General features: G+C 43.5%; 1 protein-coding gene across 1 annotated transcript; it reads right to left on the reverse strand.

Annotated features, from left to right (window-relative positions):
* Positions 1-748: 748 nt before the first annotated feature.
* UTP6 (UTP6 small subunit processome component) lies at positions 749-27,396 on the reverse strand. The gene is made up of 19 exons (XM_020783717.3): positions 27,215-27,396; positions 24,602-24,686; positions 22,816-22,857; positions 22,640-22,732; positions 20,569-20,616; positions 19,693-19,756; positions 17,372-17,490; positions 15,505-15,582; positions 13,567-13,648; positions 12,334-12,415; positions 11,791-11,972; positions 9,905-9,984; positions 8,085-8,162; positions 7,786-7,965; positions 7,301-7,381; positions 6,661-6,770; positions 6,496-6,562; positions 3,241-3,313; positions 749-1,381 (listed from the first exon to the last, which is right to left on the reverse strand). Exons 1-19 carry the CDS (start codon positions 27,304-27,306, stop codon positions 1,224-1,226), a joined length of 1,794 nt encoding a protein of 597 aa, XP_020639376.3. The 5' UTR covers positions 27,307-27,396; the 3' UTR covers positions 749-1,223.
* Between the last annotated feature and the right edge of the window lie 363 nt (positions 27,397-27,759).

Below are 27,759 nucleotides of genomic sequence, written 5' to 3' on the forward strand. Positions count from 1 at the left end.
AGAATTCATAAGAGTTCTTGAGGATGAGCCATCATCTTCATGAAATGCCAGCTTGATACAAACCACTGTAAATACACCAAGCTGAAGTAGCATCAACTCCAAATGTCATACAATGATTCATTGCATCACATGCCACAACACAAATTGCAGATTCAGAAACAATTTCAAATGACTAGCAGGAAATAAAAATCACTCTTATTTCCTAACAACTCATCATCATCAATCGCAATGCAATTGCTGTCCTTTAAATGGAATATCTGATTTTTCAGGGATTTTAAATTATATTTTTCATATTTTTCTTACCACATCTAGTAATTTATTTAAGATGACTGGAAAGATACTCCCCTCCAAGCTGAAAATTAAATACTTTCCATGATGTTCACACTGGACAACATTCTGATACAAAGAAGTACAAGAACTTGGTGGAGGTTCTCCTCAGCTATATACTGGAGGTTCTTTATACCTTACATGTTTGTTTCAGATGGCTGGCTGTCTTTAACAACACGACATCAAGAACATAAGTCCTCACACTTTTGCTCCAGGAGTCCTACATAACACCCAGTTGTACAAACACACCTTTTGTTGCTTACTTTTTACTGTGTAGTGTGCTACACAAAAGTTCCAATGGAATATATATGACCTTCCAGTATGTGTGCTAAGGAACTTTAGCAGACAGACATTTCTGTCTCAGACAGGAAAGGAATACAGACAGAATGGAAACAATCTCAAGGCTCAGAAGGTGCAAGACTAATTTAGACATCCATGTGCTTTATTGTTTTGCCTAAAGTTCACCTCATCATTAGGAAGGGATGATAAACTGGGTATAAGAATCAATTATACCCAGTTATAGTCTTGTGGATCAACGAAGTAGCCAGTATACAAAAATAGAGAACTTTCAGGATGGGCTGCTGGGGGGGGGGGGGAGAGACACCCGTGTCTTTCACTTTATATCCTTAGTCGAACTGTGCCAAGCTATTTTCTTATCTCATGTCCCTTGTCCTTATGAAAGTTCTTGTTTTGTTCAATTTCATGAAATACGTAAAAGAAATATCATATGAAATCTAAGACCCAATCCAATAAAAAGCCAGCAGTGCAATGCAGTATATAACTTGGACCATGTATTTTTTTTACCTTTGGGAAAAAAAACTCTACACAATATTTAACAATAAAAAATAGTATTGCTCTGTAGTTTGTCTGGAATGTATCAGCTCCCATGCCATTTGTCATAAGTGACCTGTCTGCAGCAGTGTATATTTTGAAACAAAAGTGTCCACTGATTGTCCCTGCAATGTTTTCATTGCTCTCCAGTGAAGACTGCCACAGTTCTCCGGCTTGCCTTGGGGATGATTCAGCTCCTCCCTGATGTAATCCAGCCAAAGATCTTCAGAAAAAGAAAAAGCCAAGTTAAGACTATGGGAATGGGGAAATGCTACGGGACAGAAGGTCCCCACATGCTAAAAACGGAGTATCATGTAAGCCTGTGTATCTTCAGGGGACCTATCAACTCTACAGCTGCAAAGTATTGTGCTGAATTCCAGCACGGAGGCCAAGGAATAACAACCAACAACTGTCATAACACCAGTCAAAAATTACACTTCTCTAGCAAGAAGAGCAGAATGGTTGCAGCAGCACATAATGGACTGGTAGTCCTCCCCCACCTAGTGCTGGACCATGGTTTTAAGGGACAGGAAGTTTGAAGGCTACAGGCCCTTACATCCTTTTGACTACAACATGGACATTCAGCCTCTACAGAGAACTAAGTCTCCTCAAATCCCACAATCAACTAATGAGGCAACGCCAACATTATTTGGTAGGGCAGGAGGTGGGCAAATTATTGTCCTCCAGATGTTGCTAGACTGCAACTCCTACCATCTCTAGCCAACATAAGTTAATTGAGAGGAATGTTAGAAGCTGCAATCCAACAACATCTGGAGGGCCCTATTTTACCCTCTTGAGCAGCAGACAAAGGACAAAAGAAAAGGTAAAACACAAGTCATGCTTCTTTTAACAAATCAACTTTTGCTTTAATATCCGGATGCTAAAGTGAACCAGTCCTACAGCTAACCTAAAATGTTACTTTTCAAATACAGAGAAGGAGCAAGGTTTATTTTCAATCATCCCTGACTACAGGACACATAACAATGGGCTCAAACTACAGGAAGCCAGATTTAGGCTAAGTATCAGGGAAAACATCCTAACTGTAAGAGCAGTATGACAACGGAACCGATTACCTTGGAAAGTGGTGAGCACTCCAAAGCTGAAGGCATTCAAGAGTTTTGACAACCATCTGTAAGATCTGCTTTGATTTGTATTCTTGCACTGATCAGGGGGTTGGACTCAATGGCCTTATAGGCCCCTTCCAACTCAGTTATTCTATGGTTCTACTTATTAGACAAGACTGCTCATGGGAGTAAAAAGCTTTACACTGAAGTTTTGAAAAGGAATGCTATTATATAGGGTCCCATTTATACTCTGTCTTTCTCCCTGATGTGGAAGTCAAGGTGGCTCCCAACAAGACTTTAAAAAACACGCACAAGCTAACACAGGCAAAAATGTAGAATTCTGAAATACAATTAAATAAACTGTAATATTAAAACATTACTGAATGGAGATGTCACAAAGTATTAACTGTAACAGCAGGTGCTGCTCGATGCAGATGCAACCACTGGTGCTGAGCCCCTCTTATACTAAATTCATCAGAGAAAAGCCAACAGCATGACACATACAAAAAAAATTGCTCCCTCCCTCCAGTTCTGCACAGGCAATAGCAATAGCTGTCACAGATTCACAGCCAGGCTCCTGTGAAGCAGAAGCTCCCTGTAGGTTTATAGTGGATGTGGGAGGAAATTAAACTGAGGGGACTAGAGGAGCTGCTTCCTAAGCTAGCCACCGACTTCTCATTTTTGAAATGTATGTGCCACCTTTCTGTCCCAAGCAGGCCCTCAAGATAGAGGTCATAATCCAGAAAACTAAGTTTGAAACATGCACTAGCTCAAGATACAAAGGGAAGAAGAGTCCAATGATTCAACTGGGCTTCCCCCATCTGGCGCCCACCAGATGTTTTAGATTACAGCTCTCATCATTCTTGATTACTGGCCAGGCTAATTGTCTTGAGGGAATTGTAGTTCAGAACACACCGGACAGCAGATTTGGAAAGGCTTGATTTAACCCTTTTTCAGGGAGACACACACACACACACCGAGAAACAGAGAGAGCGAGGTTAAGTGAAAAACTTCTTACCAGGTTCTGTAGCACCAAATTCTCTCAAGGCACGTTCATAATATTCTCGGATATTGAACATTCTGCACAACTCCTTTTTAAAAAAAGGGTGAGAGAATTATCTTGGTCTACTGTCGCGTGCTACAACCGATTACAGCAGTTAAATGCAACTGTCAAGTGATCCAAATATTTCTGCAGAAGAGTTCAGTGTTTCATGTACGTAACATCTCCCTACTTGTCACCTTCTCATCCACAGAAGCAGCTCCGTGAATTTAGAGAACCCGGTAGAGACAGAAGAGGTAGCAGGAGCTCTGGGCACTAACACGTGAGGCAATCTCTTTTCCATCCTCTGGTCACATGGCTCTTTTTGCATCTCAACACGCACCCGCCTCTTCCATCCCGTAATCCTGCATGCCTCCCCAACTTCCACAGTTCAAACCCTGCCGATCACACCCAAGCTGTTAAAATAGCCTTCCATCATCTTGGAGTTCCCTCAAAACTATATTTAATACACGGAACAAATAAACAAGCAAAGGGGGCTAAAATAAGGAACAACACGGGTGGAGAAAAAAGGAAGCCCCCCTCCGTCAACATTTAGACGGGCCAGGTCAAACAGGTGCTCAAGTTGTTGTCGTCATTGTTTCAATGACCACCATAGTGCTACAGCAGTCTCTGGGCAGTTTACAACATGATTATGTGAAGAAATGGACTTTGGGGCACCCCACGGGGAGAGCCCCAGAGCCAGATCAGCCGTAAAAGTTACCAAAGTTACACAGAGATGTTTCCAGAACCATCGAACCAGGATCACAGCTCTGCATGCCATATCCAAGGAGAGGAGCTCCCTTGAAGTGTAAAATAGGTCAAGCCAGGGGCTTCCGGCCTTCAAGGCAGTTTCCTGTAAACATCCAGGGCTACGCACTTCAAAGTCTTTCTTTGATGTTAAACGGGTTGCCAGGTTCCCACACAATACGGATCCCCTGCAGAAAGGGAGGATCAAGCCCTCACGCATGGATAGCTGAAGTATGCCGCGGAGACAGGAGGGATTCAGAAGGAGTTCAGGTGATGGAAATGGAGGAGAGAGAGAGAGAGATGATCCAGCTCCTCTCTAGGCCAGAGAGAAGCGATGCCGGGATGGAACAGAACAGACTCTAATCCTCCAAGTGAGAAAGTAAAGCCACAGTGAATAAGCCTCACAGCAGATAGAATTTCTAGTTAGAAAATAGCAGAATTTCTTATCCCAACATTTGTCTATAGCCTGACTCAAGCCTTGCCTAGAACCTTGAAATGTAACCTCTGAATCTTAATTACTTCTTTACCCTTTTGCCCGTCCTTTTACTTTTAAATAAAGTTACAGTGGTGCCTCGCTTGACAACGTTAATCTGTTCCAGTGAAATCGCTGTTAAATGAAATCGTCGTCAAGCGAATTTTAAAAACCTATTGAAACGCATTGGAAACCATTCAATGCGTTCCAATGGGCTAAATACCTCATCGTAAAGCAAAGATCATCCATAGGGCGGCCATTTTCCAGTGCTTGTATAGCGAGGAATCTGTCCTAAAGCACAGCGGGGAGCTATTTTGCACAGCGGGCAGCCATTTTAGAGCCGCTGATCAGCTGTTTGAAAATCGTCGTCTAGCAAAAAATCGGTTCCCGAAGCAGGGAACTGATCATTGTGAAGTGAATTTTTCCTATTAGAACATTGTTTTGCGATTGCAAAAGCAATCGCAAAAACCTCATCGTCAAGCAATTTTGTCGTTTAACGAGATAATTGTTAAGTGAGGCACCGCTGTATTACTTTTAGAACAGAATCTTGTGTGAATGAGTCTATTCTTTGTAGAACTACATGGTTAATCTAGTCCGGATAAGCCAAGCCACTTGACTACCCTACCTGTGTAAATCGGTCCTTAGAGCACATGCAAAGTGCAAGGGTTTTACACCCAAGTAATTCATCTGTGATTAAGCAAATAATCACATAATCCAGGGGTCTAGTGGCAGCGAAACTGGAAGACAAGGAAAGGACATACCGCATTGGGAAAAGAGGAGATGGCTAGGGCGTCCCCCCTCTAGCTGAAAAGAAAGGCTCAGACCCTAGGCACGGATATAGCCACATGGTAAATTTTACACTTCAAGGGAGCTCCTCTCCTTGGCTATGGCAGGAGCTGTGATCCTGGTTCTATGGTTCTGGAAACATCTCTGTGTAACTTTTGTACCTTTTATGGCTATTCTGGCTCTGGGGCTCTCCCCATGGGGTGCCCCAAAGCCCATTTCTCCACAAACCAGGTAAACAACACTTTGCTCCCCAGCAAGCTGGGTACTCATTTTAACAGTACCTGAAGATGGAAGGATAAGTCAACCTTAAGCCGTCTGGATTGTACTTAGGTCGTGAGCAGAGGCTTGTCTGCAGTACTGTAGTTTAACCACTGTGCTAGGGGGCACAGCGACAACAAAATGCCATCAGAGAGGGAGGCAAAGCAAATCTCCAAAGGCAGGATTTCTCAGAAGGTTGCTGTTGTTACTATGGGAATCCTTGCACCCATTTTGGTCTATTGTGCTTAGGATGAGGATGGTGGGACTTGGGAGAATATACTTGATCAGGATGATCTTAGTGGACAGGCAAGATCATAGAGGCAGTAGCATTCTCTTCGGTATCCAAGCTTTGAAGATGTTTAAGGCTTTCCAACAGGAGCAGGCAACTTTGGATTCTTGAAAAATCAAGAGACTGCAACTCCCTTCTTATAGCATAAGCAGCATATAAGAACTCTACCTTGTCCATCATTCTGTTGCCACAGTGGCCAACCCAAATGCCCCTGGGAAGCCCCAAACAGGGCATGAATCCAACTACACTTTCTATCTGACGTTCACCAGCAATTAACTTACAGAGGCAAACTACCTCTCATACTGAAGGCCCTAATTTCCCCAAATCCACCTCATCTCCTCTTAAAGCTCCCCACACCAGCAACTGCGACTACATCCTTTGGAGGTAATAACCACTACAGTATTTGACTACACACCGTTTTAGCATCATCCTTCACCACTGGCTACACTTACTATTGCTAATCAGAGCTGCAACTCAGTAACACTTACAAGGCCAGCCCTTTCCTGGTGATTTTTAAAAAGACAGCTCAAGCCCCTCGCAGTAGCCCAACCAAAAAGTGATGCCATCGTGTTGGAATATTAACTGGTGCTCTAGAAGCCTCAAATCCACAAATTCCCAGAGATGTAGATTATAACAACAACAACAAAAGCCTCAGGACTTTAAGAGACATTTTAACACTCACTTGCTCCTTTTCAATCTGAATCATCTTCTTGAAGAACTCAAGAGAAAATGGCGGGTTTTTTTGCAAACTAGGACAAAAAGAAGCTGTGTGAGAAACGAAGCTTTCGAAAAAGGAGTTTGGGGAAGAGGAGCATGCTAACTGGAGTTGTAAGAGAGAATTTCTAACCTTGTAAAGACTTTCTTTGCTTTCTTATAGCCACCAGTCTTATATGCCCATTCCAGATACTTTTCTCTCATGGTTAATGAGTCAGCAGGAAGCGTGGCCAGTAAAGATTTCTGAAAGTTAAATGCATGTTAGCTTTTAGACATTTTGACAATAACCTATGAAGTTTTTAAGCATTTGTGAAGGCTTATGAGGGATCTGAATCAAGCGCAGAGAGGCCCCTGCTGACCTGATTTGAACCCAGTGAGGTATTTTAACTCAGACAGGACTAAAATAAGAGAACTGCAAGTTGACATTCAATCCAGGTTAACACGACTATTTCAGAATCTTCCTCCAAAATTATTCTAACACGCTGTACGTGTTGGTAGTACGGCAAAAATCATCAGTTGGAAGCTGTACATGAAATACATTTATGGAGTGCAAAAATCATCAGTTGGAAACCGTACATGAAATACATTTATGGAGTGTACTTTTGCTTTTCATACTAAGTTTTCCACTCGCACTTGTCTCCTCCTCTGGCCCTTGTGTTCCATCTCCTGCCTGGAGAACCTTTGCTTCTTTATGCATCAGGAAACAAACATCAAACACCCAATTTTCAAATAGACTCTATTCACCATACGATTATACAGTTATTATACAGTACCTGATAGAGGGCTTCGGTTTCAGCCGTGCTATGGACACCCTCACTCCATTCCACCTGTAGAATCCAGAGAGGCAAGGTGTCCTAGGCAAGTACAGAAAGATGTGAAACATTAGGGCATGGCGATCTCAGGCATGAGATCCAAGAGAGGGAGAAAAAAAATTATTGTCAACACTTGTGTTACAGTATCTAAAGCCAAATATGTGGTGGCTATGCAGGAGGTTTTTAAAAAGGCACTTGTAAGCACGAAGAAAGCTAAAAGCAGAAAGTGGATGAGTTTCTCTCTCTCACTGAACAGATCCAAGCTGCTGGAACACCTTATTCTGGAGAAGAGTATAAAAGCCTTGCATTCTCAAACTTGGGTTCCCCCGACAGTGCTGAATGAAAAATTGTCATAATCCCTGGCCACAGGCCACACTGGCTGACGTCCCAGGAGATGAAATTCACAACACCGGCGAAGCACATTTGGAAAAAGGATAGTCACTTACCTTGGCTGTAGCAGCTTTAAATGCATCCTGAAAACAAGAGGCCACACCATCCCGGTTCAGCTGGAGCAGTAACTGCAGCCTCATTTCCCACATTTCCACCATGTGGCTAAAGCGGCCGGTGGCTGCGGCCGCTGCCTCTTCAGCCTTTTCTCGGAGGTCAGCCTCCAGTAAAAGGTGAACCTGACAACATGCAAATCAAACAGAAAACATATGAGGTGCTCATAAATGGGGTCCTAAAACCCAAACCCAGCTTCCTTGTTTTATGTCGTGTCTACAAGGATCACGCAATGCGTCCTTACCCACTGTTTATAGAGAGGAGCTGACAGTAGTTGCAATTCATGCGCTCGACTGAAAACACGCAGAACCTTTTCCAGCCTCTAAAATGTGGGGGAGGGGAGAGAGAGAAGAGGAATGTTTCAATTTTACCATATAAATTAGAAACTCGAAAAATAAAACAAGAGTTGGCTGGATAGCTCAGTGATTTAGATCTCCAACTATGGAGCCAGAGATCTAAATCACTGAGCTATCCAGCCAACACATTAGAACTGGAGAGTTCGATTCCCCATTATTCCTCCAAGGAGAACAGCCAGCCTGTGTAGCCTTGGGGGCCAGCTGCACAGTCCCAGGGTGCCCTCAGAAGAAAGGAAGGGTAAACCCCTTCTAAGTACTTTCTGTCTGGAAAACCCTGAAAAGGGCTTCCATAAGTCAGAATTGACCTGAAAGCACATGATGATGATGAAAAAACAAAACAGAAAGCCAGAATACTGAGGGTGGAGTTGTTCTCAAAGCCCTGGAGAATACGTCTATGTAGCTCAAATAGCACCATCAAAACAAAAGAGGGAGTAACGGGAGGCTCGGAGGAATACCACATTTTCCCAAAGTATAAAAACTACTTTAAAAGGGGGGGCGGAATCTCAGGAGGGGGGCAAAAAACTAGAGAGCCCTGGGAAGACCAAGAAATGCCCCATGGGCACAGCATGCTGATGCTTTGAAGGCATGAAGTCTCAGGTTCAGTCCCCAGTATTTTCAACTCAAGACTTCTGCTGCTCAGCAGAAACAGTAACGAGTTAGATGGACCAATGACCTGGCTAAGAGAAAGCAGCTTTCTATGTTCTTAGATATACAACAACCACAGGATCTTGGGTATTGCATTCACAACTGCACCACAGCCTGCAACAATTGTGTTAGGGATGTAATTGGGGGTGGTGGTGGTGTTTACTGTTGTCGTTTTTGGATTCTAACTTTCAGAATGCTTGGAGTTCCAGCCCACAAACACAGACCTACAGACACCTACATTTTGCTGGCTTAGAGCAGGGTGTACCCCTCCTCCCAAGGCTACATGGCCTTCTCAGGCCTTTGCTTGCTATTGTTGATGTAAAAACAAAAAGCAAAAATGAAGTTGCCGCAATGCTTCCTGGGTGCCGTAATCTTGCTGCCCCATTATGCTGGGTGTCCCCAGATGTTCCTGAACTGCAACTCCCAGAAATTCTGGCCAGCACAACAAGTGGTGAGGGCTTCTGGGAATTGTAATCCAAGAACACCTGGGGACCCCAGTTTGAGAACCACTGTTCTAGAGAATGTTTCCTGAAGAACTAGGACTGCAGCATATTTCTTTTGTTTTTTACATTAATAGAAAGCAAAGGCTTACAGTGGTGCCTCGCATTACGTTAATTCATTCCAGCGAAATCGCTGTAGAACAAAAACATTGTAATGCGAAAATAAAAAAACCAATTGAAACGCATTAAAACCCGTTTAATACGTTCTAATGGGCTAAAAATTCACTGTCCAGCGAAGATCCTCCATAGGGTGGCCATTTTTGGTGGCTGTCTTGCGAGGAATCCATCCCAGAAAACAGCAGGGAGCCATTTTATTTAGCTGGCGGCCATTTTGAAACCACTGATCAGCTGTAGGAAAATCGTTGTTTTGCGAAGTATCGGTTCCCGAAGCAGGGAACCGATCCTCTCAAAGTGAAAAAAGCCTATTCAGACCATCGTTTTGCGATCGCAAAAGCGTCGTCGTAATGCGGGGCAATCGTAGAGCGGGGCACGACTATATTAAAGGCTCCTATTTCAAAAGACAATAGATTGAGTTTAAAAATTTATTAAGGTAAAGAATTTACCTTCTGTTTTAACTCTTCACTGTTGGTCTTCCGGTTCAGTCTCTCCAAGCAAAAAGTGACATAGCATTTCCACATTTCCTCTGGAGGGTCAGAAAGGTTTTGTTAAAAACAGCAGTTTCCCTTTCGAAGAAAGCTTAACTGTTACACAACAAGGTCTCTCCCATGTTGGGAAAAGAAGTGTGCATTACTGAGACTTAGGTGGATGAGTTGGGTCGGGTGGCCCCGTCTCAGCTTTGCTCACCTGGACACCTGCCTCCAGCATCACCTTAGAACTGGAAAGGAGACATTACTTTCATCCACAAGGATTCAGTCACTCTCAACCCTATCTGTCCTAGCACCAGTTTCAAGGGCCTATGCATTGGGCTGGGCCAAGCAGACAAAACAGGACTGCTGCTGGTGGGCTCAGGCTCACCCACTGCCTGAGCTGATAGCTTTGGATTCTAACTTTCAGAATGCTTGGAGTTCCAGCCCACAAACACAGACCTACAGACACCTACATTTTGCTGGCTTAGAGCAGGGTGTACCCCTCCTCCCAAGGCTACATGGCCTTCTCAGGCCTTTGCTTGCTATTGTTGATGTAAAAACAGGACTGTTTTATGGGGGACTTCCAAGATTCACACGGAGCTGTCTGATGGGTACTGCTCAGGATTTCATGCCCAGCATGGAACTATCTCAACCATCATTTGCCTGACAAATGCGGCAGGATCCGCTCACTGTCACTGGAGAAACAAAGGATGATCTGCTTTCAAGCAAGTTTTTCTGTACTGTAACTCCACTGTCGGGATCAGATCATTTCCTTGTAAAGTTTGATTTAATGGCACCAGATTCTCCCTGCAGGAATGAGGACCCATTAAAATGGTTCGCCCCTGAGAGACCTATGGAATCCAAAGAATTTTTGTGCGTTCTGGGGAATTTCCAGCTGACAGGGCTGGTGATTTAGTCATGACCTTGGCCTTGCTATAGAATAGCAATCTGAGACCTGGATATTTGAAGGAGCGCCTTTCCCTACACAAACTCTTAAGGTCTGCCACAGAGGCCCTTCTCCATAAGCTACCACTGAGAACAGTTCCAGAGCACCAACTGGAAAATGTCCTCTCAGTGGAGGCTTAATTGGGGCAGACATTGGCAACTGTTTAGTGCTACATAAAAACATATTTGTTAAAGTATTTTGGGGTTGAGGATCATGGCCTACAGCCCATTTTAATGCACCAGCTTTAACATTTTTATTTTGTATTTTAAACTGTTTGATTTTAAATTGCTTTAAACAAGCTTACATTCTGAAATCGTTCGATACAATTTAGTAATCCACCCTGAAATTCCGTGATAAGAGGGGGCTGTAATTATTTTAAAGAAAGAAAAAAGAATCCAACAACTAAGCAATCTCTACCAAATCTATTTAAAGTGACAAAACAGTCACAAGATCAAATTGCTACTTCACTACAATTCTCTTTTCTATTTTACAAGTCACCAGCCCATGGGTAGAAAATACTTTCAGCCTAAGGGACCGTTTCAAATCAATTCTCGGAGGCCACATTCTACAGGTGGGTCGTACCAATTACACAAACATAGCAACAGATGAAAGCTCTTGCTGCCAGTAACATGAATATTAGGGGAGCCCTTTCAATCACATTGGGAAGCTAACAAATGACAATGCCATAGGAAAGGATGAGGGGATGGTGGCCATCCGCAAAACCCTACAGGACTGAATTCAGCCACCCAGCCTGAAACGCCTCACCCTGTTCTATAAAAATATGCTAGGAAACACTGTCGTACTCAAGTCCTTAGTTCTGTGGTTGAGTTTGGGATCTCTACTACAAAGGGAGGGGGGGTACGTGCAAAAAGTGAGAAGACAAGCAGTAGTTAAATCTCTGGATCTAATTTCTAACCTGTGGGAAGAGAAGCGACAGCCTCTTCAAACACCGCACAGCATCGTTCTTCTTTGCGGGCCACGTCCAGTGCCTTTGAATGTTTTGATATATGTTCCAATGATGGCAAGCCTTCTGTCTCCAATTCTCGCCGTGCCATGTAGTCCCACACATGAGGATCGCCGGCACAATCTGCCTGCAAGCTAACAGGAAAACTGCCTTGTGCTATGATCTGTGGATCTGCCACCCCCTTGCTACATAGACCGCTAGAGTCACTGAACTTCTGCTCCAGAACAAGTGTGCCACTGATTCTATGCGGTAACCTTTTGCCATTTTTCTGAAACATTTTGTGCAGAGCACAGAGCGAGGGAGAAACTGCTTCCGGTGAACAGTGCCAAACAGGCTCAAGCCTGCCACCTCCCCGTGGAATAAGGCTAGGGATGGAGGTTGAAAGAAATGTCCCACTCCAGACGGCAGGGACAGGAGGACGGCACCTTTGTTCAACAGCAAAGTCATGGAGATCTCAGTGCTCCTGCTGTGTCCCTGCCCCCACCCCACACTTACTTGTCCAATATTTCTTTCTGAAGCTCCTGGGTAAAATCGAAAAGTTTTGCAACTGTAAGCAGTGACAGAAGAAACTCTGCACCTAGGGTGAAGAGACAGCAATTAAGATTTGGTTTCTTGAGCTTCAGAAGTGCCCACTTGCCAAGGTGTCGTATGTTTAAAGGGATTCGAAAATTATTCTAAACCATTCACTCCATAAATATAAAATATGTAATCCAACCTTTAATCTGAGGCAGAATTATGCTTTGTGAAGTGTCAGCTTCACCCAAGAGACTGAATAGAATCTTGCCTGCTTATCTACATGACTGCTTACCTTTCTCTTCAGGCAGGCTTTCCCTCAGTGACTGGAGGCCTGAGGGGCATTTTTAAATGGATGGTCATGCCATACTACTTTGAGTGCATTTTTTGATACAGTGGTGCCTCGCATAGCGAGGTTAATCCGTTCCGGATTAACCTTCGCTATGCTGAAGCATCGTTGAACGGGGCAGGGATTTCCATTCCAAATGGGCCAAATACTCACCGTTCAGCGAAGCTTCTTAATGGCCGGCAGCCATTTTCGCGCCCTCGCCTCGCTTAACGAGGGTGCGAAAACGCTGCGCGCGGCCATTTTGGGCCATTTCCGGGCTTCCGGCGGCCATTTTGGCCGCCGAACAGCTGATCGTCGGGCTTCGTTTTGTGAAGATTGGTAAGCGAAACGCTTACCGGTCTTCGCAAAGCGAATTTTTCCCTATTAGAAAAACGTTAAGCGATCGCATTAGCGATCCGAAAAAATGGATCGCTATGCGATTTCGTCGTTATGCGGTACACTCGTTAAGCGAGGCACCACTGTATTGCCTTTGTTTACTGTTTCTCAGAGTGGCATTGGTTTGACCCTATTTAGTGCCTGTATACTGTTTTGAGCTTTAAATATTGTCTTTTAATGATGTCAGCTGCCTTAGGTCCTCCTTAAGAAGAAAGGCAGGGGAAATATACTTTAAATAAATACATAAACAAATATATGAACGCTTGCATTTTCTGTACTGCCTGTTAATAACAGCCCGCATAATTCGGTCATCTGTCCCAGCATCCCATCTCCAAGAGTGGCCAGGCCCGGACACTTCAGGGACCGTAAACAAAATGCCACATGCCCTTACTCCATGGCAGGAACTGGAATGAAATGAACCAGCTCCATGTTGAAGGTACCAAGAAGACAGAACAGTTCATAAAACAGAAGAAAAAAAAACATCAGCTTACCTTTGATTTTTTGAATAGCATTTCTGTAGACAATCCGAGCCATTTCACCATTAAGCACATCTTCAGAATAACTGAATTCACCCTAAAAATTGTAGATAAAGCCCTCTTTTAATTACGTTTTCTCTTCCTGGATAAGACAACATTTATGTTACACAACGAAGATTCTTGTTTCCACTAACAAAGCTGTGAGCTGAAGCTCCCCGAGGCTCCCGTGTACGCCTTTGCACACCATATACGCTTCCATCTCGGGAAAATGTTCTGCCTAGAGTAACAAGAGCTGCATATTCCTGGATACTGAAGAAAAGAGTGGCACCCCATTTTTGATCAGTGCTGTGTAGGCAACATAGAGGCACCCAGGTGAAAAGCACAGGCATCCGCACTTGCCCTAGAGCAGCAGTTGGCACGTTGTGACCTTCCAGATGTTGTTGCGCAAGAACTCCCATCACTCCCCACAGCTGGCCATGCCAGCTAGAACCGATGGAAACTGCCCACCTCTGCATAAGAGGAAGCATAAGATCACAGAATAAAAGGGTTGGAAGGGGCCTATAAGGCCATCGAGTTCAACCCCCTGCTCAGTGCAGGAATCCAAATCTAAGCAGATCTGGCAGATGGTTGTCCAATTTTCCTTTAAATGCCTCCACCACTGGAGCACTCACCACCTCCTGAGGTAACTGGTTCCAGTGTTGTACTGCTCTTTGAGAATGTTTTCCTCATATTCCCCCTAAATTTGGCTTATTGTAACTTGAGTCCGTTATTACGTGTCCAGCACTCTGGGATGATTGAAAACAGATACTGCCCCTTCCTCTTTCTCCACGTTTGGCCTCTGATTCCGGTAGGCTACAAAGCAGAGGCCAAAGGTGAAGAAAGCAAACTTTGCTGAGGAAAAAATGCAGTTATTTTCAATTAGAGGTCCAGTGCAGGGGGCATGAAAAATACCCCTGACCACATCACAAGAAAGTAATATTTAGCCAAATCTGGAGGGCAACAACTCCCATCAGTCTTAAACAGTAGTCAAAAGTAACGGATCACAAAGCTGCACTCAGGCAATCTATGGCAGGCTTCACATTTCCCATCTGGAAACAACAGAAACACCTTTATCTCTACTGGTTTTTGGTGGCCAGTAATACAGAGGGACAAATGAGCTTGTTTTCACCTTGGAGAATTTTGTAGGCTATATGTTCAAATCCAATATAAATACATGAATTAACAGGAAACACAACAAAGGACTTTTTAGACAAATATGACTTCTTCAAAAAAGGAAGATGAATCGCTGAAATGCAATCCATTTTACATGTTGTGTTGTGTTTAACATCCAGACAAGCAACTATAACCCCTTTCATTGGTCATCTGTGTCATACATTCCACATTTAACATAAATATGGAAAAACATATGCTGTATGAGATTACATTGTGCCAGTGGCTTTGCCCAGTTACACAGACTGCTTTCAAGCCCCTCCTGCACATTGAAGACAATTCTAAAACCAAGAAGGATGGCTTAGATTAATGCCTTTGCTTTTAGTCTAATACACAGATACAGAGTGCAGTAAACCTCTGGGTACAGTCATTATCATATCAAAAACCAAAACGTCTAATACTACAACAGAACAATGTAAAGTGTGTGTGTGGGGGGGGGCAAAGTAAAGCTTTGTGAGTTGGATTAATGTGGTCCTCAAGGTTGTTTTTTCTTTTTTCCAGATTTCTTAATGGTCTCATGCAGAAACAAAAAAACAAACAAACAAAACCTCAGCCATAAAGGTTCAGGTTCTGCTCCTGGAAACAATTCTACAATTGTTTTCAAGTAACATATATTTTGTGGGCTATTTGCAGGGTCTCCAAATTGACCCCCCCCCCCCAGGCCCAAAGAATTCAACCAGACCTCAGTGGCACGATTTGCTCCCTGAGGCAAACTTACAACAACGTAGACCTCTAATGACTTACCAGGTCCATCTTTGCTTGTTCAAATTCCTTCTTTTCTTTCCTTTGCTTTTCTGCATGCATTAGTTCCATTCTAAAATACTGCAGAAACAAAGAAAGGCAAAAGTTAAAATGCTCAGGCCAGGGTGCCAAGCAGTCATCCCAAAGACAGCTCCAAAGTCCCATTTTAACTCCTGGTTAGGAAGAGTGTTTCATTCATACTGGTGCTGATGTAACTGAAGACGGGACTCTGGCAGAAGGAAACTACGCTAATGCAATATTAAGAGCAAGGTCCTCAACATCATGCCCTCCAGATACATGGGGCAACAGCTCTATGATTCCAGGGAGCAGCTTCCAGGCTGGTGGTGAGAGCTATAACCCAACACCTCTGGAGCCCACTAAGTGGGGAAATGCTGCTTACTCGTATTCAGGGACTACCACTGTGATAGCAAAGAAAGAAAGAAAGAAAGAAAGAAAGAAAGAAAGAAAGAAAGAAAGAAAGAAAGAAAGAAAGAAAGAAAGAAAGAAAGAAAGAAAGAAAGAAAGAAAGAAAGAACGAAAGAAAGAACGAAAGAAAGAACGAACGAACGAACGAACGAACGAACGAAAGAACGAAAGAACGAAAGAAAGAACGAACGAAAGAAAGAAAGAACGAAAGAACGAACAAACGAACGAACGAACGAACGAACGAAAGAACGAAAGAAAGAAAGAACGAACGAACGAACGAACGAACGAAAGAAAGAAAGAACGAACGAAAGAAAGAAAGAAAGAAAGAAAGAAAGAAAGAACGAACGAACGAACAAAAGAACGAACGAAAGAACAAAAGAACGAACGAACGAACGAACGAAAGAAAGAACGAAAGAAAGAACAAACAAAAGAACAAACAAAAGAAAGAACAAACGAAAGAAAGAAAGAACAAACGAAAAAACAAACGAAAAAACAAACGAAAGAACGAACGAAATCTACTGTACAGTATTTTCTCCCATCACTGTTCTTGCAAGATAAAAGCAAAACAACAACACCAAAGCGTACTGCTTATATACCGCCTCACAGCACTTAAAGCACTCTCTGGGTGATTTACAAGTTAATTATTCAGGCTACACATTGCCCCCCACCGCCCCCAATCTAAAGTACTTGCCCCGGAAAATACTTCAAGAAATGTTAACACTGTGATTACTTTCAGATTAGTTTCAACACGGCTATTTCATGCCAAAAGAAGCTGTCAGCAAACGAGAAATACCAGGATATACTACAGATGCAGGGACCAGAATCCTGCTGGTGATTATGTAAGGCTAATGACATCATTGTTTGCTACGAGGACTAGCAGCAGCAATTTTCAGACCTTAAAGGCTTCCCTCCCGTCCTGAGGCCCTCAAAGGCTTTCCCGTGTCAAAAGGACCCCTAGGGAACCTAGAAACCTTTGGCGGAGGAAGAATAAGAAACTTTTAATTAAATATAAAAGGTTGCAATTGATGACATCATCAGTCTTACACACACTGACCAGCGCCAACAGGTTCCAGCCATTGTAAACGAAGCTGCATGTTAACATCTTCACAGCAATCTTTTCTCCCAACTGCAATTTCACACTCTCTTGATGACTTAAACACCCCTGCCCCCCCCGAAAAAAAATAATAATTTTGAACTGCCTCCAATTAAAAAAAACACCCGCTACTAGTCTTTTTTCCCCTTTCCTGGTCAGGACAACTAGACTCCATGTTTCTCCTGGCAGAAACATTCAGTCTAAAAGTGCACCACAGCGAACTAGAACCTCAAGGTTCTCGAAGGCCTCACATGATCTTCCTACAGCTGCAGCTGTGTAAACGTAAAGTACAAAAACATGCTCAACCCAGCAAGGAAAGAACCAGGGGAGGAAGTAGGAGAATCACATTACCTCTTGATAAAGTTTGGGGCACTCTGGATGGAAACGCAAGGCACGGAGGAACAACTGCCGGGCACTTTCTGACGACAAGCGGTCCTCCATTTCCCATTTTGCGGCCATAATCCACAAAGCTACAAAGGAAGAGACAGATGCTACCACTGAATATGGCCACGGCAAAGCGAGATGACAAATAAAAAAAATCTCCATTTATTCTTTATTTTATACATTTCGCAAATATTGTTTGCTCAAAATTTCCTCTTGTGTGAGGGGCAATATCTTTTCTGCTCCCATTTCAGGTGTTTTAGGGTGGGACGCGCCTATTTTCAAAACTAGAAGTCATTCAGAACTGCCCCTCCCCACAACAGTAAAGCTTGTTTCCTCCACCCACTATATAGTGTGGGAGTTTTCTCCAATGTAGGTGGGGACTGGGAGTCGCTTCCCAGGGTCCAGTGATGGCACATGCAGCCCTTAGACCTCCAGGAGGTGGCACCAGACATTATTTCTAGCCAAATGATTAACTATGTACTGCACGTGTGCATTGTTCAAGATTGCCACTGTAGATCATCCATATCACTTCTGCAATGCTTACAAAGGAACTGTATAGTTGAAAACTAAGCAGTAACCACATCTGCAAAAGACCTGGATTAGTCAAAAAAACCCCAACACGTGTTCATCCCATATTTTCAGACAAATCAACTGCTATTCAAATAGACCTCAAGTATATTCTAGTCTCAGACTCTTCTGACAACATGTTAGGTATGTATTAACAAACAGACGCATGTAGGAAGCCCAGTCTTCACTTCAACTCAGGTGAAGACTAAAAACCTGCCTCACTGAGAAGCGAACTAACAGGCATTACTAGACAGCTTTCAAGCTGAACAAATTTGAGAATGGCCTGACCCCAGAAAAGAGTGAGTGATGCTATTATTTCAAGAAAACCCAGAGACTAAGTTAGCTGAGATACGCTGCAAACCTCCGGTACTGACCAGGCACCCCTCTTTCCCGTAAAGCAGAGATTGGGAGCCTTTAGCATGGAAGCACCCAATGAATGTGTCCCCATCCAGCCCACAAGTTTCTTTTGCCAGAGAGAACCAATTAGGAGCCGTTTAAAGCCCAGAAAATCTTTACGTGGAACTGAGCACTGGTGCAAAGACTGGGAAAATCAGTTTACCCCTCATGAGACACACACAGTATGTGTGTGGTTGTGCGCTGCCCATTTGGGGAAGAATTTGGTCCAGCCTGGTCCCATCTGCTTTATTTGGCCCTGCCTATTGCTCTCAGTGGTGCTGGAGGAGACTCTTGAGAGTCCCCTGGACTGCAAGGAGAACAAACCTATCCATTCTGAAGGAAATCAACCCTGAGTGCTCACTGGAAGGACAGATCCTGAAGCTGAGGCTCCAATACTTTGGCCATCTCATGAGAAGAGAAGACTCCCTGGAAAAGACCCTGATGTTGGGAAAGTGTGAAGGCAAGAGGAGAAGGGGACGACCGAGGACGAGATAGTTGGACAGTGTCATTGAAGCAACCAACATGAATTTGGACCCAACTCCAGGAAGCAGTGGAAGACAGGAGGGCCTGGTGTGCTCTGGTCCGTGGGTCACGAAGAGTCGGACACAACGACAATAACACTGTTCTCAGTCCTATAAACTGCTGGAATGCAGCCCTCATCTCAAACTGGCGCTTGACTTCCAGGCATAAGAAGCTTTTCTATCCTATACAGTGGTGCCTCGCTTAACAAGCGCCTCGCTGAGCGATGAAATCACTTAACGAGGCGCTCTGGGCCATCGCTGGAGCATTTGCTCAGCGATGGCCCCTATGGCGATTTTTCGCTTTGCGATATTCGCTAAGCAATTCGCTTAGCGAATATCGCATAACGAAACCGGGGAGAACAGCTGATCGGCGGTTCCAAAATGGCCGCCGGAAGGTCTGCGCCGCATTTTCGCGCCCTGCCCTCGCTTACCGAGGGCGTGAAAATGGCGGCGCTATGGACGAGCCTCGCACAGCGGTGAGTTTTCAAGCCATAGGAACGCATTGAACAAAGTTCAATGCGTTTCTATGGCTTTTTTATTCCCGCACAGCGATGTTTCGCTATAGCGAAGGTTAATCCGGAATGGATTAACCTCGCTATGCGAGGCACCACTGTATTTAAATGCAAAGCAACCCACTCATATCTTTGTTTAGTAGATAGCATGCCAACCTAGTTCTTCAGTTCCAACTTCTAGAACTGTCAAGGCATCCTAGAGTGTTTTCCAATACTTCCTTCAGTGTGGCTCAATTTGCCTTCCCCTGGACGCTTATCCTGCCTGCTTAGTTGTATGCAAACTTGATAGTACCTGGTTTGTTGGGATGAAGCGCTAACATGGATGAAAACACCTTACTCAGCTGCATTTTCCTGTTCTGTTGGGAGACAAAAGACCTCATTCACATTCATGTCTTGTCTTCCTTTCAACTGGAAACAGAGTCACCTTCATGACAAAAGACTGAAACACTGGGGGTTTGCCATCATAAAATGTCACACACATTGTTTCTGCAGCACAAGCAACTCTATTTTTAATGTCAACATTCCATTAATAAATGCAAAGTGTGGTTCGCAATTTAAAAAAAAATAGCACCATGGCTGCAGAAGAAGTTCCAGGCAAACAATGCCTCTGGGTTTCCCAGAAGAGTATACGTCTCCTTTTCCTTTGGCAGATTCATAGGGAGTCTATCAGGATCAATTCATCCAACAATTTTTGACACAACTCTTCTGGACGCATAGGGTGAGGACACCACAGCAGTACTTTTCACCTGATGTAATTTCCAGCCTTAGCAGAAAAGTTAAAGGGCCACTTTCCTAACCTCCTTGGGAAACCACCTTGCTTTCCAAAACTTAGAGAAAAAAATCTCTTTCTGGCAACTGTTTCAACATTAAAAACAACAACAACTGGTCATGAGCACTGGCCCATCGCTAATAGGGTCGATTTCTCTTCTTAACCAATTCCCTGCAAGGACTGCTGTTCTGTATACCGCACGTACTAGCCGTTGCAAGTTCAGTCACATATACCATCACCTGCTTAGGACCAGCAGGTAAAAAGATCAATTGATGATCTACTTAGGACCAGCAGGTAAACTCTGGAAACAAGTCAATCGTTTCAAGAAGCTTTTCTGAAGTTAACACAAAATGCTTGAAGGAAAGATTTGTACACCAACGCTTACATCCTGGTACTTACCCATTTCTTGCAAAAGGCAATATAAGACAACCACAGCTGAAGGTCATCCTAGTAGGATGAAACCAAGGGGAGAAAGGATAAGCTCAGAACACAAGTAATATGTATATAGCACAGACTGTTTATTTCTATAACAGATAGCACTAAAACCTTAAGGATCAAGAGTCAGAGAAAACTACTGCTTCAACAGGCAGTAGGTGAGAGATAAATCTGGGGAACAAAAGAGGAGCATCCATTTATCATCTTCCCTAGCCAGCCACTGACAGACTCATATTTTGGAGCAAGAACTGCCACCATTTTAAACATGGGGAAAATACAAAGACATATTTTGTGACTGCAGAATGTGCAATGGGTGACTTGGTTCTCATTTCTCCCCCTCTTGTTCAATGTTTTGTTTGACATTTGGAGCACATTCCATTTGGGAAGTGTGGAGCAACTGGAAGACAGCTTTTTAATCCCTTTTGCAAAAAAGAAAAAGAAGAACAAAAGCCCAACTAATCACATTTAATTGGAATACCCATTATTTCCTGACCTTGGCTCTGATCCCACAAGGCAAAGACTAAGAGAACGGTCTAACAAAACATCCTTGGTTGGATCTGTGAGTAGTCTAAGGCCAGCCCTTTCATTTGGCAGCTGGCACTGGGGAAGAGCAGTGCCAATCCATCAGCTGTTTGTCCAGAGCTCTGACTCTTCCACTCCCTTGGAGACAGAACTATCTGCACCCCTTCAGACACACACACACCCCAAAACTACTCCTCCACCTGCAGGTGCAAGACAGATGCTGTCCTGTTGTCCATATTGAAATGAGATTCAACTGTCAGTCCAGCTGACTTCTATCCATGGAATGGAGGGCAAGAGCATCTTATCTTGCCTCAGGTGGCAACATTTTTCGGGTTACTCTTGCCCCACTTCACTAAGAATGCCTCACTGTAAGATCTGGCTTATGCTCTACTTCTCTCCTCCCACCACCTAAGCAACAGGCGCCTACAGGATCAATGGAAACAACACACATGGATGAGCTGACCAGTGGCCAAGAACACTCAAAACATATGTGGCAACATGCACGGTAAGTGAGGAAGTATCTAATCATGCTACTGAAGTTTGGCAAAAGATTACAGAGATTTGGCAGAGCAAAGTACCAAGTGGTGAAGCAGGCATACAAGAGCAAAGGTTAGGACCTGATGGAGGAGACTGAATAATGCCACTTCCACAGTATTATTCTCTTTCAGGCTACTGCTGATTTGTTAACCTTCATCAATTGTATGTCCTGTTTTTGGATAAGGTGGCTTAGGCATCTGGCTGCGGAGCCAGAGGTTGGGAGTTTGATTCCACACTGTGCCTTCAGCAAGCTACGAAGTTCTAGAATGTGCCCAGAAGAATGAAATGGTGAAACATTTCTGTGTATTCTCTACCTAGAAAACCCTGAAAAAGGGTCCCCATAACTCAGAATTGATTTGACAGCACATTACTGTATTTGAATATTTACATATTCAAAACCTAACTGTTCTGGCCATACGTATGTGAACCTTGCATTTAGATCCCCTTTCTCCACAATTAATGGGGTACTCAATTGAGCCCGAGAGACAAGTCATACAAGACGAAAATAAAGAAATGAATGCATCTCTCTTTCTCCTGAATCCATACACAGAATTCTATTAGCCTCACCATCCTGACTCACAATGGGGCTTTATTCCTCCTTTCTCCCTGGTGCAACCCTACCCACTGTCTGAACGCCTGCTCCGAATGGTTTCCCAGCACCCCAGGGACGTTTTTGAGGAACGGGTACAGGAGAGGAGGGAGCTGTTAGGGGCAATTTAACCCCCTTTCCCCTATGCTGTTAAAAGCAGATCTGCCTGTGGAACATCTTGTTTAAGTTCTTACTGGTCATCCCACCTGATTTATTTTATTAATAAGCCAAAGTACCCCCCTCTAGGATCTAAATGATATGCCTGTACAAATGAAATGCACACATTTGATGCTGTCACTTATTTCATTTTGTACCAATTTTACTGATATCACGTTAGACAAGAAATCACACAAAACTGTCCAATGGGATAAAGTAAAACAGTCTTACTTTCCATTTGGCTGTGGCACGTTTGAAGACACCATCTATTCTCTGCACAATGGAATACTCAATCTCATCTTTCTTAAATGAATAGCCAATTCGCTAGAGAGAAGGAAAACAGGGTTACCAACACTACATGCCCTGCAACCTGTAGAAGGTTCTCTTTATTTTTCCACTTTACTTACAGCTCTTCTTTTCTTAATCAGTTCCAAAAGATTGATTTCATACTGTGAAAGAAAAAAATTCAGAAGATCAACACACAATTTATTCACTTATTTGACTTATATCCTAGATTACTTCATGAAAACTGGGGTTTAGGACAACTAACAATATATCAAGCATTGCTTAACTAAGCAGATGAGCAGAACAAAGCCATACATTTATTGAGGAGTACAGGATTGAAAGGAAGGGTTCTTTGGGGTGTAGCGTTTGCTCTCCTGGGTGTATCTGATTCAGCACTGATCTTATTGGTCTTGCCCCCAATATCCATACAACGTTAATCTTGTCTTGCTTAGTACGTACTGTGATACTATTCATGACCTTGTGTTACTTTTCATGATTCCTGAAAGCATAATTCATTTTGGTATAGTCCTGTTCTGGGATGGAGTTTAATACTACGTACGGCACTTTCTATTTAAAGCTGATGTCCAATGCAAGCTTCCTGGTCAGAAGCTTTCAATTAGCATTCAAACAGTACACTGTTATTAGGTTAGGCATCCTTCAGTCTCGAAAGACTATGGTAGCGTGCTCTGTATGGAGGACTTGGAACAGCGTCTAATGTGGCTGAGGAGGCCAATTCGAGAGTGACAATCCCTTCCACACTGAAGACAAATCCAATCTGTCCCCTGTCCAGCTCCCTGGTTTTGCTGCTTTAGTGACTTCCTCTTTGCCTCGGCCTGCTGGGCAAGGGTCGCTTCAAATTGGGAGAGCCCGCAATGCAGTGCCTGCCTCCAGGCTGAACGCTCAGATGTCAGGGTTTCCCATCTGTTGAGGTCTATTCCTAAGGCCTTCAGATCTCGCTTGCAGACTTCCTTGTATCGCAGCTGTGGTCTCCCTCTGGGGCGATTTCCCTGCACTAATTCTCCATACAGGAGGTCCTTTGGAATCCGACCATCAGCCATTCTCACGACGTGCCCAAGCCAACGTAGACGTCGCTGTTTCAGTAATGTATTCATGCTGAAAATTCCAGCTCGTTCTAGGACTACTCTGTTTGGGACTTTGTCCTGCCAGGTGATACCAAAAATCCGTCAGAGGCAACGCATATGGAACGTGTTCAACTTCCTACTAACACTGAAAAAAAATAACCAAAAAGCTCCAGATAAGAAGCTCCAGTAGAATTGCGCAGCTCACAAATACTTTTTTGAAAGATTTCCTACACAGAAATGGTTTTCTTAAAGGGAAGAACAGCTTTTTAAAGGCGAGTTTTGATGTGAATCACAGGAAACTCCATGATTCATTGCAATGAACATTGTCTGGAGCAGCCCTAAACTGGCTGCCTATAATACAGAGGTGAATCAATAATGATTTCAAAAGGGCATTAATCGTCCCAATTCCTAATCATTTGAGATACTAATACCCAACTCATTTTCCCAGTGCCAATGCTGGTAGAGCCAAAATAGCATCGTGCCTACTCAAGAAGGAAATATCAGCTTGGGAGAATACCAACATTTGCAGAAGCTGTTGTAAAAAGGGACAATCGCTATCACCAAAATGGGAAGGAAGAAAACAAGGGGAAAGAATGCAAGCCAAATACAAGGAGCCTGGTAACAGCACCCAAATCTTTCTGTCATTAGCCTGTGCCAACTCAAAGAGTTTCCCATATTCCTGCCAGCATGGATGAAATATCCCTCGTCTCCTAGCCTTATATACATCTTGAATGACAGGGATTCCACAAACTCCCCATCCTGGGCTACACCCTTAAAAATATACTGAGGAGATAAAAAACATCACAGTTCTGCTTAAGAAAGTTACCTGAATGTAACTGATAAAGTCTTCCTTGTATAGTATCCTCCGTTGTATTTTATACTCAAGAGCTGAGGATTTCTTAATAACTGCCCTGTAGAAATGTAAAAAAGCAGAATTCTTTCACAGTTCCTCAGCCACACCACATACATATACCATTAAGGGCTTGGTTTTACTTTAGCTGAGTTCATTAACTTTAGCTAAGCCAGAGATAAAGAATGTGTGGTCTGTCAGATGTTCAGTCAATAGTGAAGAATGATGGGAGCTGCAGTCTGGTAAGACCTGCCTTCCCTGTTCTATAGCCATGCTAGCTTGTTTTCAACATTAATATAGGTTGGCTTCTAAACCAGAATTGACTTGATCGCACGTGATGATGATTAACACAATCTGACAGAATAAAACATCCAAATTGTACACATTGATACTATCTTACTTTTATTTGCATCATTCGTTCTACTCACAGAATATAGTTTTGCATTCAAAACCTGCACGGTTTAGATAGGAAATTGTAAGACTGGAAAAGAACGCCAGATAAGTTACACACATGATATGAACAGAGCACAGTAGCTTATTGGTGATGGCAAAACCAGGGGAAAACAGATACAGTAGTTCATTCATGTTCCTGCTCCCTAATCACAATCTCCATTTCCTCTCAAATTGGCTTCTTAGTTTTATTAGGCGGTGCCTCCATATTTGGAAATACAGTGGTGCCCCGCATAGCGACGATAATCCGTGCAGCCAAAATCATCGCTACACAGATTCGTCACTATGCGAAATAAAAAAGCCCATAGGAATACATTAAAACCTGTTTAATGTGTTCCTATGGGCAAAAAACTTACCTTTATGCGAAAATCCTCCATACGGCCGCCATTTTCGCTGCCTGGTAAGCGAGGAATCAGGGCAAAAACACAGCAGGTGGCCATTTTTTTTACCCGGCGGCCATTCTGGAACTGCTGATCAGCTGTTGGGAAATCATCGTTATGCGAAAATCGATAAGCGAAACAGCTTACCGAACATCGCAAAGCAATTTTTTCCCATTAGAAACATTGCAATGCGATCGCAAAAACGATCGCAAAAAATCCGTCGCTATGCGGATTCGTCGTTAAACGGGGTGCCCATTAAGCGAGGCACCACTGTACTTTTTTCACATTCTAGAGGTTCAGGAACTGGTTTATATTAAACCAGTTTCTTTATTAGCACAACCCAACCCTATATTCTAGTGAGTGCTGCAATATTTATGGAGAAAGTGAACATTTTCTCAGGTTAGGAGAGTGAATTAACTAGCACAAGCTAGCTGTCCTTAGGGATCTGCTGTATTGTATGCAGTGTGTCAAAGCTGGCATTTGGATTTACAAAGTGAGCAAGTTCTGTTTGTTTGTTTGTTTGTTTATTGCATTTATATGCCGCCCATCTAGACATAGTCTACTCTGTTCACTGTATGCCTGTATGTAGTCACTCTTTTCATTATAGACATACACACACCTTCTTGGGAACTATCTGGTTTAGGAAAAAGAACAATAAAAAGGATGGTATCAAAAGTTTATCAGCATATATGTAGGTTTTCAGCCAGGCTTTTTTTTATCAATAAGGGAGATGGCCTAGGGTACTGTTTATGAAATTTAGACATTTTTAAAATGTTTTGAAATGTTGTTTTAAATCTTGTTTAATGTTTGTTTTTAAAATAGTTTTGTATAATATTTTAAATCCATCATTGTACAGTTTAATTGTTGTGAGTCACCTTGAGTCCCCTATGTGGAGAAAGGCTGCACATAAATAATATAAATAATAATTAATAATAATGTATTGTCCCCAATATTTAGGCATGAAGCCTTCATTTAGCAAGTCTAACCATCTTTTAAGTATATCACACTTTTTACTTTCAATTTATTGACTACGCCATTTGAACAATGAACTCAATTTTGTTTCAAAACCAGACTCAACAATGTGCACAGAAAATAATCTACCCTTGTAATGTGAGGAAGTAATTACTGTATTTCAACGCAGCCATCAGGTTTGACCTCTAGATCAAGAATTTGAATGCAGGCTGCAATACTTCATGACCTTTCTCATGAATTTCCTGTAGACAAGGCTATTTTGGGTCGATTTTATCCAAGCAGAAAAATATACGGAGAAGAACAATGAATCAGAGTGTTCTCACAAAGATTTAAGTGGGCCGTCTTTTACGTACTCAGCTCACGGTCTTAACTCCTTTAGAGCTGTTAGTCAGGACGCAACTTCCGCAAAAATTAATCAGCCCTTCACAACAAAATAAATACTAAGCATATCAGGTGGAAGTGTGTAACTCCAGCTGCAACTCCAATCAGAGTTAATTGCCGGGAAACCGGAAGTACGGATCTTTAGTGGCTCTTCTAAAACGCTCATTTAATTCGTCCAAAACCACTACGTCTCGCACACCCACTAGAGTGGAGATTTTACTTCCGAACCAAAACTATAGGTAAACCTCCCGCACTTTACTTTTAAATTCCACCCCTCCCCAAAAAAGACCCGCTTTTAAACCTCCCATCTCCTATGAAAACGTGGTACTCCCTTGTTTGCTTCCCTGCTACTAGGATCGCTCTCCCTCCCGCAATCCATGATCCGATTCCCCCAGCCCTAGCTCACCGGATCTCCTTGCGAGTAAAGAGCCCCACTCTCTCCAGCTGCTCAAGCTCAGGGATCCGGTCTTCTATGCGCTGCTCGATCCTCTCCGCCATGCCTGCCTGCCTGCCGGGCCACTTCAACCCACCTCTGAAAGGAGCTACAGAAGAAGCACGTGGGAAAAGACTTCCCCCCCCTCAGTTTCCGGCAGGCGGAGAGTCACGGCCTTTCTCTTCCGCCGAGGCCGGGCGCTAGCTTTCGCCTGCTGCCTTCGTGCGGCTCCCGGAGAAACGACAGCCTGCTGGGGCTCCCTTCGGGTAGAATGAGGGGGAGGAGGAGGCGCTGAGGCCACACAGCCGTTCAGACGTCCCAGTCTCGTTGGTCTGAAATGCCCCCCCCTTTTTTTTGCAGGAACGCACAACCTTTTTGTCCTTGAGAGCTACCTATGATGGGGACGTGATGGTTGGGGACCGTACCCACGTGCTTAAAACTTATAAAACGCTTTCGTCGTCGTTTAGTCCTGTCCGACTCTTCGTGACCCCATGGACCAGAGCACGCCAGGCTCTCCT

Source organism: Pogona vitticeps, chromosome 2, assembly GCF_051106095.1.
Source record: "Pogona vitticeps strain Pit_001003342236 chromosome 2, PviZW2.1, whole genome shotgun sequence".
Taxonomy (NCBI): Eukaryota; Metazoa; Chordata; class Lepidosauria; order Squamata; family Agamidae; genus Pogona; species Pogona vitticeps.